An 18,142-nucleotide genomic window follows, 5' to 3' on the forward strand; every position below is an offset into this window, starting at 1 on the left:
AGGCACAACCACCTACAGCACTGCTGTACTGGGCCTGAGTGTGTGTGTTGGGGGAGAGAGGACAGGACTTTCCCAAATAAACTGTGCTAGGTATAAGGCAGGTGCCTGCCTGATGGACCACAGAATGAAAGAACGAATTAGAAAAGCACATTGAAACTGAAGCTCTGACCACGACCGGGAGACCAGAGATGCAAGATGTGAAGCTCCAGAGCCAGGAGCCAGAGCTTCGGAATTTACTAATGACGTGGTTTCAGACCCGCTCTCCAGGCTCTTCACACTCACTTCTGGGAGGGGATGGAGGGAGAATTTGTGAAAATATTTCTTTGGCAAGAGCTCCTACTGTATCTGAGACCCCCACCTACCCATCAAAGGCAGAGGTATTCTCCCTTCTCCCCCTAAAATGGGAGACACAAGCCTGGCACCTGGCGCACACTCAGGAAGCTAAAGCAGCTTGTGGCAGGGAGAAGGAGGGCAGGGGCCACATTTGGGAGGAGCTGTGCTCTGGCCCATGCCTGGGCAAGGAACGCAAGGACTTCCTGGGAGGAGAAGAGACCACTATGAGGCCAGACTGGAACTGCTCTGAATCCTGCCTGTGGCACCCCCAAAGAGTTACAGCAGTGAGAGATTGTGGAGTGGACCATCTGAGAACCAGGGGCCAGGGACAGCAGCTAAAGGGATGCAGCAAATGCCATATCCCAGGAGGTACAGTGGGAGGGCTCATGGGGGGCTCTCTGGGAATCTCTGGAAAGCACCCACAGGAAAAGTCAGCTTTCAACATCTGCTGTCCAGAGAGTGCCCGGATGACAGGGGTGGTGAGCACCTGGGACAGGGCCCTCTCTCTAGCCCTGATTCTACAGGGGTTAGAAGCTCAGAGGTCAGCCAGAGCAGGAAGGGAGAAACACTAGACCCAGGAATGGAGGAAGGCAGTGCCCCTCCTTCCCTTCACACACACACACCCCACATACATGGACACAGACACACATACACATACACACACATACATACACACAGACACATACACACACCTACACAGACATGCACATACACACATATACACATACACACACATATATATACACCCCACACATACACATGAACACACACATACACATTCCTAAACACACATACACACACATGCATACATGCACACATATATACACAGACACAAATACACACACACAAATACACACATATACACAGACATGCACAGACACACACGTATATACACACACAGCTGCACCCAAAAAGGGGACACACTCCCCTAGAGCCTCAGGGAGCTCAGGATTCCATACAAATGGATGATGGGTTTGTGAGATAAAGTGGCTGAGCTCAACGTGGGCAGAAAAGTCACCTGCCTGTCAGTTTCTGCAGGGGAGAGGAGAAGGTAACACCATGGAATACATGCTGACAAAAACAAAGTTGTGCTTTGATTCCACCTCATGCATTATGTTTGTCTGACACACGGGTTATGGAATGGAAGGGTTTCTGTTGTGATCTGAGGGAGGCTTGAAGCACCAGGCAGACCAGCTCGGCCAGGATTGGGGGGAGATGGGGAAACAGGCATGGGAGGGGTGTGTTCCTACACTGGCTCCTCTATCTCCCCTGAGCCCTGACACGCCCCCACCCACCGTGGAACAGGCCCTGCCCACTGCCCCATCACCACTAGCCTGAGGCCCTGCACCAGTACCTGGAGCTTACCATACAGAATTCCTCTCTCCCACCTACCACTTCCCTCCAATCCCCGCTGGGTTGGGGCTCATCACTGGCCAGGGCTGGCTCACCTTCAAAAGCTGCATTTCCCCAAGGAGATTGGGTCCTCACTGAAGGGTGAGTGACCACAACTAACTCAACAGATTCCAGTTTATAAATGCAATATGTGACTTGATGACATCAGAACAGTAGGTGTCTTCTCCTGCAGGTGCCAGAGAAACAGCCACCACCCTCCGTCTGCATCCTCCCCTCTCTGGCCTAAACAAGCTCACATCCAAAGAGCAACTCAGGATGCCTAGGAACTACCTCCATGCAATGGGCCTTGATTCTTCCTTTCCTTGTCCTTAGATTTCAGGAATCATTTTACTATCTTGGGTCTACATTATTCCTCTAGCTCTTGCTACAGACACAAGTGGGACACTTACAGAGAATTCATTACTAAATGCAATGACATATACCAGATTGTCATATACCAAGACATTAGTAAAAGGACATTAGTGGGAAAACTGACGAAATCCTTTAAAAAAAAGTCTAGAGTTTGGTTAATCATAATGCACCAAAGACGACTTCTTCATTTTGACAAATGCCCCATGGTTAGGTAAGATGTTATCAGTGGGGGAAATTGAGTAAAGGGTATATGGAAATTCAGCACCGTCTCTGTAACTGTTTAGTAAATCTACGATTATTCCAAAGTAAAAGTTTATCTTAAAAAAAAAAATGAAGAAGAATTGGCAAATGCATCTTCTGAGCTTTCACATAGATTTCTTTCCTTTTTTTTTTTTTTTTTTTTTTTTGAGACAGGGTCTTGCTCTGTCACCCAGGCTGGAGTGCAGTAGTGTTATCACAGATCACTGTAACCTCAAACTCCTAGGCTCAAGAGAGTTGAGGTTACATCTCCCACCTCAGCCTCCCAAGTAGCTCAGACCACAGGCATGTACTCTCATGCCTGGCTAAGTTTTTTAATTTTTTTTGTAGAGAAGGGGTCTTGCTATGTTGCCCAGGCTGGTCTCAAACTCCTGGACTCAAGCCATGTAGATTTCTAATTTTAGAGGTAATTGTTTAGTGTTTATCTAGGAGCTTCTGCTGGGATCAAGTCTTTCACAGCTAAAGAAGAGCTAGCCGATGCTATGCCACCTTAAATGCAAGATTTAAGGAATACAGTTTTGCTCCAGGAGGTAGAGACTTCACAGTGCCAGCCGAAACTCCCCCACTAGACTGTAGGTCATCCTGTCTGGGTCCTCCACCCCAAGACCCAAGATGCCCCAATTTACTTTCCAAATACAGGCTCCAGCGTGCAGGGGATGTAGCTATCCTGGTCGCTCACTGATTTCTTCCCCATGGAGATCTTGATGTAAGGATCACACTGGAGGAGGAGACAAAATGCTTCTGTGAAATCACTGTCCCAACATGTCTTTGGGGCTTTGTGAGTGCCTTGCCTCTGGATGGCATGAGGGAGCAACCCTCAGGACGCTGAGATGCGGGCTGTGTCCTGCCAGGACAGGGCCCTTCCTACACACCACACCACTCCACTTGGCCCCTGACATGGGCTTCTGGCCTTGGCTCCAGCAGTGGGAATGGGCGCCTGAGCCCTTCACACCCCCAGTCTACTGCTCCATTGGGAGAGGCCAGGCCCTTACCAGAAACACAACTGTCTGTATTACACACATGACAAGTCCAGGCTGGGTTCCTCTCTGCGACCTCCACTTAAGCATATGGAAAAGGAGAGGGGCAGTCAGCCTATGGCAGCCTAGGCTAGCCCAGGAAGGCGACCCCCCATGCTTACTGCAAGCACCAGCACCCCTCGGCAGTGGCCCAGCAGCTAGGGCTGCAGAGTGCCCAAGATTAGTCTGGCATCGAGAAGGCTTCAAGCGTATAAACAAACCTGCTGGCCATGACCACACTTTGGAGGCTATCACTGGTGCTCAGGCTAAGGACTGCTCTGTTCTGCCCCTTGAAAGGTGAGGTTACAGGGATGGGACACCAGGCTTCCACCCACCACCTGAAGGACACACACTAGGCCTAAACCTGCCTAATGAGACAAGAGGGGACCCAGCCTCATGCCTGTAAACACGCATGAGGCCTCATCCTTGCCTCTCTTCTTTCCTCTTTCTTTCTCCTCCCAACATTTCTTTCGCCTCCCACCCCTGCCATCTCCCCATAATGCCAGGCTCCTTCCCTCCTTCAAATCTCCCCTCTCCATCTCAGGCAATGACTAGAGGCAAACAGCTTAGGCACTTGCGTTGGGCACAAAATGTAACGAAGGCCCAAAACAGTGATCAAGATAAACAGTATTTTAATGCAATATTTTTAAAATTAAAATCAATGTCAATAGTCCATGATGAACAAAATATCGAAATTTTAAATAAAGACAGGATGAGCATTGCCAGCATTCCCTCTTGCCTGGGACTCCACCAGCACTAGGCATGGCAGTTACTAACCCTGCTCCTCTCCCCCATCACTCCGCCCCACTCACCATTGAGAGTCCCAACCTACACCTTCAGCCTTACTTATCTTTATGCCTTATTCTTGTTCTAGACATACATTAAGCAATTTTCTTTCAAACCTTTGCCTATGCTTTTGACCCCTCTTAAAACACTATTTTCTTCTCCCTCCCAGTCTGTCAAAATCTCATCTATCCTAAGAGTTCTAGTCCTTCCAGGAAGCCTTCCCCATTTTCCCAAAGTCCTGTACTGACATTGACCTTTCCTGACCTTCTAGAGCACTTTGTGCTTAACAGAACTCCATCCAGGCACCTCTCAGTTTTGTGTGTGTGTTTCCCAACCTACTATAAACTCCCTGATGCAGAGTTTGTGTCCAGGTTCTGCAAGCTATCTGTACCTGAGCCTGCTACTCTGGGGGAGTTAAGGGCTCTAGGAAAGTTACCTTCCCATTGGGGTCCTTGGGCTGCAGGCCAAATGCTCGGACAATGTAAATACGGACCAAGCACTCCTGTGGTCCCTGGGAAGCCAGCTGGTGGAACTGTCTTGGGGGCATGGGGATGGCTGGGTCTTCTGGGAGGGGATAAATTCTGAAGAGGCCCTATAAAGAAGAAAGGGTTAATTTTCATTTTTATCATCATGGTTGATATGTTTGGCTTTGTCCCCACCCAAATCTCAAATTGAATTTTATCTCCCAGAATTCCCACGTGTTGTGGGAGGAACCCAGGAAGAGATAATTGAATCATGGCGGTTGTGCCAGTCTTGTGATAATGAGTAAGTCTCATGAGATCTGATAGGTTTACTAGACGTTTCTGCCTTTGCTTCTTCCTCATTTTCTCTTGCCACCACCATGTGAGAACTGGCTTTCACCTCCCACCATTCTGAGGATTCTGAGGCCTCCCCAGCCACGTGGAACTGTAAGTTCAATTGAACCTCTTTTTGTTCCCAGTCTTGGGTATATCTTTATCACCAGTGTGAAAACATACTAATACAATAAATTGGTACCAGGAGTGGGGTGTTTCTGAAAAGATACTCAAAAATGTGGAAGTGACTTTGGAACTGGGTTACAGGCAGAGGTTGGAACAGTTTGGAGGACTCAGAACAAGACAAGAAAATATGGGAAACTATGGAACTTCCTGGAGACTTTTTGAATGGATTTGCCCAAAATGCAATATGTACAATAAAATCCAGACTGAGGTGGTCTCAGATGGAGACGGGGATCTTGCTGGGAACTGGAGCAAAGGTGACTTTTGTTATGTTTTAACAAACAGACTGGTGGCATTTTGCCCCTGCACTAGAAATTTGTGGAACTTTGAACTTGAGATAGGTGATTTAGGGCATCTGGGGGAAGAAATTTCTAAGCAGCAAAGCATTCAAAAGTTGACTTGGGTGCTGTTAAAAGTATTCTGTTTTAAAAAAGAAACAGAGCACAAAAGTTCAGAAAAATTGCAGCTTGATGAATTACAGTTCAGAAAAATTGTAGCAGAAAAGAAAAACCCATTTTTTTAACAACATAATGGGTTTATATTTAATATAGCTCTTCTCATCAAAAGGATGTTACTCAGTTAATATAAAGTTTTTTTCTTAACAATAAATCTCTTTTCCATGTCAATGTCTATAGTCTTTTTTAACATTAATTTTTCTCTGCATTTCAGTGTTAGATACACTGAATACATTTTTCTAAACATTATTTCCCCAGAGATAAAAATTTCCCTTTTTGGCTGACTCTCTGATATCTAAATACAATATTAACTTGAAAGACAACAAAACAAAAATCTAATAAAAAGATGGAGAAAGACTCCTCAATAATTCAGGAGGCAGTGATTATAAGTGAACAGTGGTGATTTCCTAAGATTCTGGGCAAGAGCTTCCTTCTTCCTATTTCACATGCTTTGAGAATTCTAAAACTATGAAATATTACTTATGTAAGTTTCAGCCATCTTACTTCTTTGACCTGCTTTCCAACTAGCAATACAAATTATAGGTTGCATTTTTCTGTGCATTATTTGTTGCAAAGAAAATATTTTTTTTTCCAATTTATATGTGTATGTTTGTTCCTATTTCATGGAAACAACAAAAAATGTAAAACTCCCTTATTTACTGATTCTTGGAAATTTTCAGACACCAAAGCTCAGATTTAGCCTCTACAGCGCAAAGGTTGAAAAGGGTGAGGTTTGATGCAGTAGGCCTTTCAAAGTCACATCTGTCCATTTCCTTTTTGTGCATATACCCCCAAGCAGGCACAAATGCCTGTAATGCTGAGAACCACACCTAATGAGGGCGACTGCATCACCAGCTTCTACTGCTTTGACAATAGGCAGCACCAAAAGCAGTGGCATGAAGACTAAGGACAACTGTGTTGAAACTGAGGTCATGATGTTGGAATCTTTAAGTCTGAAAATTCCAAAGAAAAGGCATATATAGAATTCTATCTGACTTGAAATTTTCCCTTCCTGGAGCTCTGGATGCTGAGATTAAGAGGTTCCACATGACACTACCTTCCAGGAAGCAGCCATTACAGGAATAAAAAAAAAACCATTTTTTGAGAAGAAATTCAAGCCGGCTACAGAAATTTGCATAAGTAGCAAAGAGCCTAATGTTAATCCCCAAGACCATGGGGAAAATGTCTCCAGGCCAGGTCAGAGATCTTCATGGCAGCCCCTCCCATGAAGGAAAAAGTGGTTTTGTGGGCCTGGCCCAGGGTCCCCATGCTGTGTGCAGCCTAGGGACTTGGTGCCCTGTGTCCCAGGTGCTCCAGCTGTAGCTGAAAGGGGTCAATGAATAGCTTGGGCTACTGCTTCAGAGGGTGGAATCCCCAAGCCTTGGCAGCTTCCAGGTGGTGTTGAGCCTGTGGGTGCATGGAAGTCAAGAAATGAGGTTTGGGAACCTCCACCTAGATTTCAGAAGATGTATGGAAATGCCTGGATGCCTAGGCAAAAGTTTGCTGCAGAGGCAGGACCCTCTGCGGAACGTCTGCTAGGGCAGTACAGAAGGGAAATCTGGGGGTTCTGAACCCCACATCTGGAGCACTGCCTAGTGGAGCTGTAAGAAGAAGGCCACCATCCTGCAGAACCTACAATGGTAGATCCACTGACAGCTTGTGCCGTACATCTGGAAAAGCCATAGACACTCAATGCCAGCCCATGAAAGCAGCCAGAAGCGAGACTGTAACCTGCAAAGCCACAGAAAAGGAGCTGCCCAATACCATGGGAACCTACCTTTTGCATCAGGATGTGAGGCCTGGAGTCAAAGGAGATCATTTTGGAGCTTTAAAATTCGACTCCCCACTGGATTTCGGACTTGTATTGGCCCTATAACCTTTTTGTTGTGGCCAATTTCTCCCATTTAGAGCACATGTATTTACCCAACCTGCACTCCCACTGTATCTAGAAAGTAACTAGCTTGCTTTTGATTTCACAGGCTCATAGGTGGAAGGGACTTGCCTTGTCTCAAATGAGGCTTTTGTGTTAATGCTGAAATGAGTAAAGAGTTTAGGGGACTATTGGGAAGGCATAATCAGTTTTAAAATGTGAGAACATGAGATTTAGAGGGGTCAGGGGTTAAAATGACATGGTTTGGCTATGTCCCCACCCAAATCTCAACTTGAATTGTATCTCCCAGGATTCCCATGTGTTGTGGGAGGAACCCAGGAGGAGGTAATTGAATCATGGAGGCCATTTTCCTGTGCTATTCTTGTGATGGTGAATAAGTCTCATGAGATCTGATGGGTTTATCAAGGGATTCTGCCTTTGCTTCTTCCTCATTTTCTCTTGCTGCTGCCATGTAAGAACTGCCTTTCACCTCCTGCCATGATTCTGAGGCCTTGCCAGCCATGTGGAACTGTTAAGTTCAATTAAATCTCTTTCTTCCCAGTCTTGGGTGTGTCTTTATCAGCAGCATGAAAACAGACTAAAACCAAACTAATGTAATTGTCACCAACACAATCACCATCATGACTATCACTCTCATCTCTACCAGAGTCACCACCACCGAGACCACCAAGCCCAACACCATCCCAGCACCACAGTCAGATTCTGTGTTGGTGGCATCACCATCACCGTCTCTGTTACCCACAGAGTTACCAACATCAGCACCAGGGTCACTGCTGTGGTTACGATCCCTCCCCTTCACTTATTGCTCTAACACCATAGTCTTAGGCTCACCTGGGTTAGGGACATGTCCTCAAGGATTTACCTTAAATTCGCCAATGACAGATGGATCTTCTGTTTCCTCCTGCGTCTTGCCCCGGTACAGCTTGAAGGTGTTACAAAAGTCAGACAGGCCCTCAAAGGCCTCCACTTTCTCCAGTTGCGTGTCATAGACCTGCCATGCATTGGGGATTAGAAGAGGGGACAAGAGAAAGAAAGAAAGTAGAGCAACAACAGAGGACGAGGAAACAAGAGAAGGAGGGGAAACGCAACAGTATGAGAGTGAACAAAGAGAGGGAAGGAAGAGAGAAGACAAGGAGGGAGAATGGCCAAAAAAAATAAATAAATAAAGGAATGAAGGCAAAGAAAAGTGTAGGGTTGGAGAGGTAGAGAGGTCACAGAGGGAGCCAGGGAGGAACAGAGGAGGAGATAGAAAGAAAAGTCCAGGGAAGGGAGCAAAAGGGACGATATTTATTCAGCTCCATTAGGGAATAGGGTTTTCTGGTTAATCAAATATTCTAAGTACCTGAGAGTCATCAGAGACATGGGCAGAACATTTTTCAAAATAAAAAGATTATGAATGAACAAAAGAGTGGACTGATGTTTTATTTGATGACTGTGACAAATGTCTGGAAAATTAATGGGTCAGGATTTCAAGCAAAAATGTTCACGTACAGGGTATCCAATGACAATGGTATCAAATACCAAGCTAACCATGTCTTCTGAGCATGACTTTAAATGTGTTAACTCAATTGATGTACCTGTCTCTTCTCAAATAGCCAATGATTATTATCTGTTAAAGCAGTGTTTTAGAATTGCTTAGGCTTTAATAAAACAGCAAGATTTTTTTTATTGTGCTGATAAAATGTACCTAATAAACAGTAGCATTAAACAGGTTAATATACATGCTAAATCGCTCACATCTGAAATCATCTTTCTAAATACTATTTCTCATTTAAGCCCAACTCAAATTCTGTCTCTTCCTTGAAGCTCAAGTTCTATCTTTTCTAATAAATACTTAATTATGTAAGTGATACAGGCTTGTTATTTAAAATTTAGAAAAATATAAGCAAATATTTTTAAATTTTAATATTGTCTTAAATTCTTTGATTCTCAAAAATAACTATTTGAAAGCATTTGGTATATGTCCTTTATATATCTTCTTTATATATATAATTTTTTAACCAAAATTATGAACTCACAAGATCCAAACTTGTTTTGTAGCTTGTTTTGTGGGTGGAGGAGGCAAGTGAGGGGAAAAGTCTCACTCTGTCACCCAGGCTGGAGTGCAGTGGCGCAATCATGGCTCACTGCAGCCTTGACCTCCTGGGCTCAAATGATCCTCCTACCTTAGCCTCCTGTAGCTGGAACTACAGGTGTGCCACCACACCGAGCTAATTGCTCTTTTTTTTGTAGAGACAAGTTCTGGCCATGTTGCCCAGGTTGGTTTCAAACTCCTGGACTCAAGCAATCCTCCCACTTCATCCTCCCAAAGTGCTGGGATTACAGGTGTGAGCCACTGTGCCTGGCTTGTCACTTGTTTAATCTAATGATGTACCATGAAAATCTTTAAAAGATCAAAACATAGACTTCCATAATACTCTTCCTACTGACAACATGATATTAAATTTTACAAATATATCACAAGATACAATGAACATTTAGTTTTTCTGTTTTTCAATTTTTTTTTTTTAATTTTACCTTCTGTAAAGACGGGGTCTCACTATGTTTCCTAGGCTGGTCTCCAACTCCTGGCCTTAAGCAATCCTCCCACCTCAGCCTCCCAAAGTGTAGAGATTATCGACATGAGCCACCAGACCCAGCCACTATTGTTTTTTTAAACCACTTATAGGGTATAGGAGTTTTAAAAACTCCAAGTGTTCTATGTACCTGTTTAAATTTATCTTTATGATAAGCTCCTAGAAAAAGAATTCCTGGTCAAGGAGTATGCGCATTTTAAGACCTTTGATGTGCACAGATTGCTCTCTGGAAAGCTGTATAGTTGCATATACTCCTATCCACAGTGTACTAGTGTATCCACAGTGCCCACACTCCCAGTCTTTCACCATCACTGTACATTTTCACCCTACTTTAACTTTGTTAATTTGGTAGATGGAAGATGGCATGCTGAATTTTTAATTGCATTTATTTAATAGCGATCATAAAAACAATAGAGAAACTTGCATGGGTTTATCAGCCATTTGTATTTATTCTGCTCATCCTTGTCACTTGTACATTTTCCATCTATTTGTGTCTGTTTTCTGTTCGGCGGTGATTTGAGAGACTTCTTGGTCTATAAAGGATATTAACCTTTAGTCTATCAAATATTTGTCCCAATCTGTCACGTGCCTTTCAGTTATGTTTATATTTATGATATTTTTATTTATGGTATGTTTATGTTTGTGTTTATATTATATGTATGGTCATGTTTGGTTATCTTATTTTTGTTTATATTTATGATTTTTTAGCCATACCGGAAATTTCTAGATCATCTCATCTAAAGATCTTTTTGTTTATAGTGTTTGCCTTTCAAATTATACTTACAATGTCTTCATAGCAAGATATTCAACATTCAATTCAATTTGGTACACAGTGTAAGGCAAGAATTTATTTTTTGCTAAATGGTTAGGTAATTATCTAAGCATCATCTTTCCCATGACTTGTGTAATACGTCAAATGCTCACGCATCCTTCGGTTTGTGATCTCTGCTCTGCTCTGTTGATCTGTGTGTTTTTCACTGATACCATGTTTTAATCACTGTGGCTTCATAACCTGTTTCATTACCTGATGAAATTTTAAAACATGAAGTTCCATTCTAAACAAATGTTTCTTTGGAATTTTTGTTAGGCTTGCATTAAACATAAAACTAATTTTGAACAGGGGAATTGGTATCTTTATAGTATCAGCATTTTAATACAGGAACGTGATCTGATTCTCAGCTTACCCCAGACTTTTATTATTTATAGGCATCTTCACACAGAGCCTAGGTGTTTACTGTTGAGTTTATTCCTCATGAAGCTTTCTTTGTTGGTACTATGAATGTGAATTTTTCTTCCAATAGATTTTCTAAATAGTTGCTGCCATCTTAAGGGGTTCTCCTGATGGTCTAATTTTTCAATTGGTTCTCTTCAGGTGGTAAGCAAGTCAGTCAGACAGAGGGATAATTTTGTCTTCTCCTTTCTAAAATGAACGACCTGTTTCTTTTTGTTGACGTTGTAATGGTTAGAAAATTCAGAACAATGTTAGTGATAACATTAACGTGATCATGGTGAGTCTTGTCTCTGTCAAAAGGACTGCCCTAGTGTTTCACTCAGTACCTTAACCTATACTGAGTCATAGGGCATTTCAGTAATCTTCAATCAATAAGCCATGGACTCTCGCACCAGACAAATGCACTTAGGAACATTCTTGAGAAATACAGGTTAAATTTTCACAGAAAAGAAATCTTCTGAAGTAATAAAGCTGGAGGTTCGTTGTTGGCTTCAAAGATGTTCTTTTTAACATTAAGGAAACTCCTATTTCCAATATGTTACTTGATCTTATAAATCATCAATAGATATTGAACTTTCTGAATGCTTTTCAGCACCAACTGAAATAATCTTTGTTAATGTTACCTACTGATATGATGAATACTGTTCATGATTTCCTAATGTTTGAACTTTTTATATTCCTGGAATAAAGCCAATTTGGTTTTCATGACATTATTTTATTACTGGTTAGATTTCATTTGCTATTATTTCTCTAAGATTTTTCATATATATTCATGTTATAAATGATATTTATACATATGGCTGAACTTTATCAGATTTTGGTGGTAATTCTAGCTCTATAAAAATCAAAGTTTTCTACATTTTAATATTTTCTCTGCTGTAAAACAGCATATATAGCAGAGGAATTATTTATTATTTGAAAATTTAGGAAATTCACTTCATAATTCCCTGGCTCCAGCTCTCTCTTTGAAGGTCATTCTTTGATAATTTTCTTGTTTCTTTCATAGCTTTTGCTGCTTCTTGAGACAGTTCTGGTATTTCTCTTTTCCTTCAGATTATCTCATTTTAAGGAGATTTTCAAATCTATTAACATAGAAATATATTTAGAATTTTTCTAAAATGTCCTAACTGCCAATTATCTCTACTGTTATGTCCCTATTTTTCCTTGTGGATTTTGGCTTGGTTTTCTCTATTTCTCTAAAGTAGATTTGCTGGAGAGTTGTCTATTTTAGTAGGCTCATTCCAATCAAAGTGCCAATTATTTGAGTTTTCAGTTCAACTCTATAATTTTTTTTCCGATTTTTTGTGCTTTTTTTTCCCCTTTTTATTTTTTCTTTTTCTTTTTTGTCCCGATGTTCTAAGGGCTTTTCATTATCATTATTCTTTCTACTTCTTGAATTGAAGCTTTATTTACTTCACTCCCTTTTTCCAGATAATGAAAATATTCACTTAGATGAAATTGTCTCCACTCACTACTGTCCTGGCATTGCCTCATTTGTTTTGATATATAATGTTTCCATTTTCATTTTCATGGCATTCTGTAATTATAGTTTTACCTTTATTATTATTTATCCCAGAGTTAGATACTTAATCAGTTTTCATTCTTTTGTAATTAATGTAATTTCTTAAGGCCACAAATTTCCTCCGAATGCTACTTTAACTATAACCATTAAGCTCTAATATGTAGTGTTTTGTTTCCTAGATGCTCTGTGATTTCTGTCAGTATTTCTCCTTCACTTAAGAATTGTTAAAATAGAGTTTTTTATTCTTTAATTTTCCAGGAAGAAGAGGCCTTTTGGGCTTTTGATCTTGTTATAAATTTCTAATTTTATCGCATTACAATCAGAAAATGTCTGTGGTATTGTCACTTTTTGAAATTTATTAAAGTTTTCTTCATGGCTTGTTACATGGTCAATTTTAGTAAAAGTGCCACAGTTGTAGCATTATTTTCAGGCTACTGGATTAAATCAGGTTACTAATCATGCCAAGCCTTCTATAACCTCTGACTTTTTTTCTTTTTTTGAAAAAGAGTCTTGCCCTGTCACCCATGCTGGAGTGCAGTGATGCTATCTTGGTTCACTAAAACCTCCACCTCCCAGGTTCAAGCGATTCTCCTGTCTCAGCCTCCTGAGTAGCTGGGATTACAGGCTTGTGCCACCACGCCTGGCTAATTTTTGTATTTTTAGTAGAGATGGGGTTTCACTATGTTGACCAGGCTGGTGTCAACCTCCTGACCTCAAGTGATCTGCACATGTTAGCTTCCCAGAGTGCTGGGATTACAAACGTGAGCCACCACGCCAGGCCTCCTCTAACATTTTTGTCTCCTTGATCTGACATGAACTGAAAGCAGGGAATTAAATCTCCCCCTACCAACCAGTGTGTTTCTATTGCTTCTTATATCTCCTGTAAGTTGTTTTTTGTAAGTATTGATGTTATATTATTTAGCATATATTCTCATAACTGTCTTATCTTAGAATTGTACCATTTAGCATTATCAAGTGTCATCCTCTGTCTCATTTAAGAACCTGAGTACTCTCTCATCTAATATTAAGATTACAACTTCTGCTGTCATTTCATTTGCATTTGCCAGGTACACATTTTCCCAATCTTATTTTCAAACTTTATATGTCTTTTTATTTGAGAGTTAGATTTTGCTTTGAAATCTGATTTAAATGTTTTAATTAATAAATGGCTGCTGCAACATGTATTGATGTGACAGATATGTTTAGTCTTTTTACATTTATTTTATAATTATATATCATGTAATGTATTTATATCTCATTTCCTCATTTCATAGGTTCTTTTTTTTTTTAATCTTTGACTGCATGGTCCATTTTCTGTATGTGGAGAGGAGGGCTGTGGTGCATGTGTGCAGTTCTTCTGACAGGTGGGATGACCTCAGCTTCCGTTCTAGCATTATTGTACATTTATATATTCTGATGATACTTAGCCCTTTGTGTCTTTAGGCATAGTATTTATAAGGTCCCTAATGGAGCAATAATAAAATAATCCAATTTTATCTCCCTCTTTCTCCTTATTACCCAGTTTTAGACAACAATATCTTCCTTCACATTTACCTTTATACCTTTTGCTTGTAACCTGCTTCTATGCCTATTATGTGACTTGCCAATTTCAAATAATATCTGTCCACTGGATTTATTTTATCATATGGCAATCAGTGTCCTTACTGTATATTCCATACTCTTTTGTCTTTCTCCACCTAATTTTTGTCAGTTTTATCATTTCTACATTTTCAGTATATATGATATTTACATTCTTACCTATTACTTTAACCCTTCCATTTGTTTTCATTTTGGTTCTAGGGTAAAATATGACCATATTCGGTCTTTTTTTTTTTTTTTTTGGAGACAAAGTCTTGCTCTATTAACCAGGCTAGAGTGCAATGGTGCAATCATAGCTCATTACAGCCTCGAACTACAACCAGTCCTTGTGTTGTGGTTTCTTTTTTCTTTTTTTTTGAGACAGAATCTCACTCTGTCACCAGGCTGGAGTGCAGTGGTGCGATCTCAGGTCACTGCAACCTCCGCCTCCCGGGTTCAAGTGATTCTCCTGCCTCAGCCTCCCAAATAGCTGGGACTACAGCTACATGCCACCACACCCAGCTAATTTTTGTATTTTTTTAGTAGAGACAGAGTTTCACCATGTTGGCCAGGATGGTCTCAATCTCTTGACCTCATGATCCACCTGCTGGGTGTAATTCCAAAGTGCTAGGATCACAAGCATGAGCCACCATGCCCGGCCCTCTGTGTGGTTTCTCCAGTTAACTTTCCAGTTAGCCAAAGTTCATCCCCTAGGAGTTCCCTCAAGACAGGCTGATTGGAACCATATTACCCTAGTTCCTGAATATGTGTAACTAATTATCTGTAGTCTTTATGCTTGCAGGGCAGCTTGGCTGAACATGTAATTCTCAGGTCACCATAAGATTATCAAGATTTCCTTGATAATCTTATATTGGTGTTTTATTGTCTGTGAATACTGAATGCTGTTGTGAAAAAAATTGAAGCCACTTTGATTTAGTTCCTATTTTAAATGACTTAATGTTGCTTTTTTCTTTTCAAGGGGTGGGAAGGAGGTATGACCCAAAGAATTATTTCTTTATCTCTAAAGTATGATAATTTTATTAGAATATGTCTCAGACTGACCAATCTTCGTCAATGTTTCCTGACACACTATGAACTTTTTCAGTATGTATATTCAACTATTTTATTTCAGTAAGGTTTTATTAAACCATTATTTTTTTAAATTTTTTGCTATTTTTGCTGTCTTCCTCAGAGACTCCAATTATGCAAATGTTAGGTCTTCTTTCCCCGACTTCTGTATCTGTCATTTTCTCTTTGTTCCTTTATAACTTTTTCATTATTTCCATTTTCATTTGCTTACTTTTATGGTGTTTTCCATGTAGCCATTCTGGTCTTTGTCCTTCCAACTTCACATTTTTATCTCTTTCTTTCCTGAGTCCTGCCAGTGCAAATTATCACTCATCTCATCATCTCTTGACTTCTTTCATTTCTGTTTTGCATTCTGACTGCCCCATTTCTAAAAGTTCACAGCAACACATTTCATGTCATCTACTCCTTGGCAAAATTTTTCAAGTGGGTATATGTCCTCTTCTATTGATAAGTTTTAATTTTGATTTTCTTTTTTGCAGGATTTTTGAATTCATGCTACACCATTTTAAAAAATTATTTCTCACTAAACGAGTTGGATTTTCCTAGACCAGCTACTTCCTTCGTTCCCACTACAGAGGCAGACTGCTTCCTGAAAATACGGCTCATTTGTGTAATTCTCATGTAGCTCCATCTCTGCTTCTCTGAATAACACCAGGTCTAAGAGGTTTCTGTCACAAGCCTCCACCTGTCTCGAAAATTTCCATATCCACAGTTGTAAACAAAGAATGTAACATTTATATTTCATGGTGAAATCTCACTTTCAGGAACTGTAATTTGAAACTACTATGAAAATTTTCAAACACACGCAAAAGTAAAGAGAATAGATAATAAATCTCCCATGTACCCACCACCTGTCTTAAATAATTATCAACATTCTTCCATTAGAAAGTATATTTTTGCTAGGGCTTTCTGAGATCTGCTACTGCTCTGGTAGCAGATCTTTCATTATTCTGCATGTATCTTCTATTCACTTACTGCTGAGTGGCCTCTAACCAATTTCAGTTGTCTTTGAGCAGCCCTTACATATATTTTGAAATCTGTGGCTTCTATTTGTCTCCAACTTTTCTGAAAATGGATTTTGTGGGTTTGAATGATTTCCAAGAGAAAAAAGGAAAAATGCTGACTTATGCAGCCATGTTCATACTGGAAGTCCCAATAAAATATTTTTTAAATTTCTAAGCAGTTGAACTTTTTGTTTAAACTTTTGTTATTAATTTCTCATTTTATTGCATTATAATCTGTCTTGTCTGATTTCTGCTTTTAAGAACTTTTTACAAAACTAATATGGGATCAAATTTTGTTAAGTATTCTCTGAGCATTAAAAAAAATGTATTCTCCATTTTTTATTATTTTTATTCTCTATTTTAAAGCTGTAACTTTAACTTCATGTAGCTTAAAAAGCAGTTACCTGTTATTCAGATCTTTTATCCTTATTTGTCTGCTTGCTCAGTTAAGGGGAAAGGTGTAATGAAATAATTTCTGTCATTTTGTGCTTTTATCTGTGTGAGATATTAGTTTATATATTCTTATCCATTTTTGCTTTAAGTATTTCTAAGCTTTACTATTCTATCCATAAACATTTGAGTCTTTTCATTGAGATGTACATCTTTTATTTACATAAAACATTCTATTTTGTTTCCTTTGCTATTTTACTTCAAATTGTTTTCCTTTTGTTTACACTTACCTTGTTTGCTAAAATATTGTTTCCAAAATATTTATTTTTTAGCCATTCTAAGTTGTACTGGCTTAAATGTGTCTTTTAAAGACAGTACAATAATTTTGACTTTTGATATAGTCTAAGAGTCCTTATCATTTAAAAGGGGAGTTTACTCCATTTTTATTAATTAGGAACATTAAGATGTTTTATTATTTTTCTTCTGTATGTTTCTATGACTTCTGTTTTTAATGCTTTCTGCTTGTGTCCTTTGTTCCTATATTTTTCTGTTTAGATTATGAGTTGTTTCATCCCCCTATGCTAGTGATTTCTAAAATCTGTTTTCCTGTACCCACGGTGACCTCCATTCTCTCCATAACGTGGCAGGCTATTTTTCAAAGACCCATGTTGGTGGTGGTGGCTTTCTTCCATTTACTTATCCTTAAAGAACTAGTGTCTCTTCCAGGTCTAGTTTCCCCCTAGAAATAGTTTGAACGCATTTTGCTTTGGACAGTCTATTTTCACTTGGATGCTGTCTGAGACCTCCTCAGAGAGGTCAAGCGGGAGGGCTGGGTGCCAGTTCAGCATCCGCACCTGAGGGAGCAGAAAGGGGCCTGGGCCATGGGCCACCCTGGCAGGAGTCTTCATTCTTGCTTGGGTTGTCTGACTTTTGGCAAGGCCACAGGACCACATGCCAGACCTAATGTGTCAGACCTTCTTCCTGCTACACAAATAGTTCTGTCTCTTTGCCCAACTTCACACACCCAACTACCAAGTCAAGGAAGAACTTGCTGCCTGAGGATCGCGGCTGCTACTGCCTGTGCCTCATCGCTGAGCAGCCAGGTATCCAGGCACAATTCACCAGGCAGGCCCATAGAGCAGAGACAACTTTTGCTGTCTGGGGAAGCTGCCCTCTGGAATGCCTAGCACAGGCTCTGCACCAACAGAATCACGTGAAAGCCCAGGCCACCTACTACCCCAACAAGCTTCAACTCACTCTCAACCAGTCTCA

At 40.5% G+C, this 18,142-nt stretch overlaps 1 protein-coding gene and 1 pseudogene across 29 annotated transcripts in view; both read right to left on the bottom strand.

Moving 5' to 3' along the window:
* The window catches only part of DYSF (dysferlin), a 232,015-nt gene that overhangs the window by 24,341 nt on the left and 189,532 nt on the right, over positions 1–18,142 (bottom strand). For all 28 annotated transcript variants that reach the window (XR_004272972.1, XM_032291772.1, XM_032291768.1 and 25 more), the window contains 3 exons: positions 8,343–8,471; positions 4,594–4,749; positions 2,982–3,073 (listed from right to left, as the gene is read on the bottom strand). Coding sequence is in view for 27 of the 28 variants with exons in the window: in XM_032291772.1 (XP_032147663.1) it covers positions 2,982–3,073; positions 4,594–4,749; positions 8,343–8,471 (377 nt within the window). In the remaining variant the exon portion in view is untranslated. The remainder of the gene's footprint in view (positions 1–2,981; positions 3,074–4,593; positions 4,750–8,342; positions 8,472–18,142) is intronic.
* LOC116560442 lies at positions 5,659–6,729 on the bottom strand (annotated as a pseudogene). The gene has a single exon (XR_004272973.1). The product of XR_004272973.1 is annotated as a small integral membrane protein 30-like (transcript).

This window comes from Sapajus apella, unplaced genomic scaffold (assembly GCF_009761245.1).
Source record: "Sapajus apella isolate SASKATOON/1434 unplaced genomic scaffold, GSC_monkey_1.0 scaffold26, whole genome shotgun sequence".
Classification (NCBI taxonomy): Eukaryota; Metazoa; Chordata; class Mammalia; order Primates; family Cebidae; genus Sapajus; species Sapajus apella.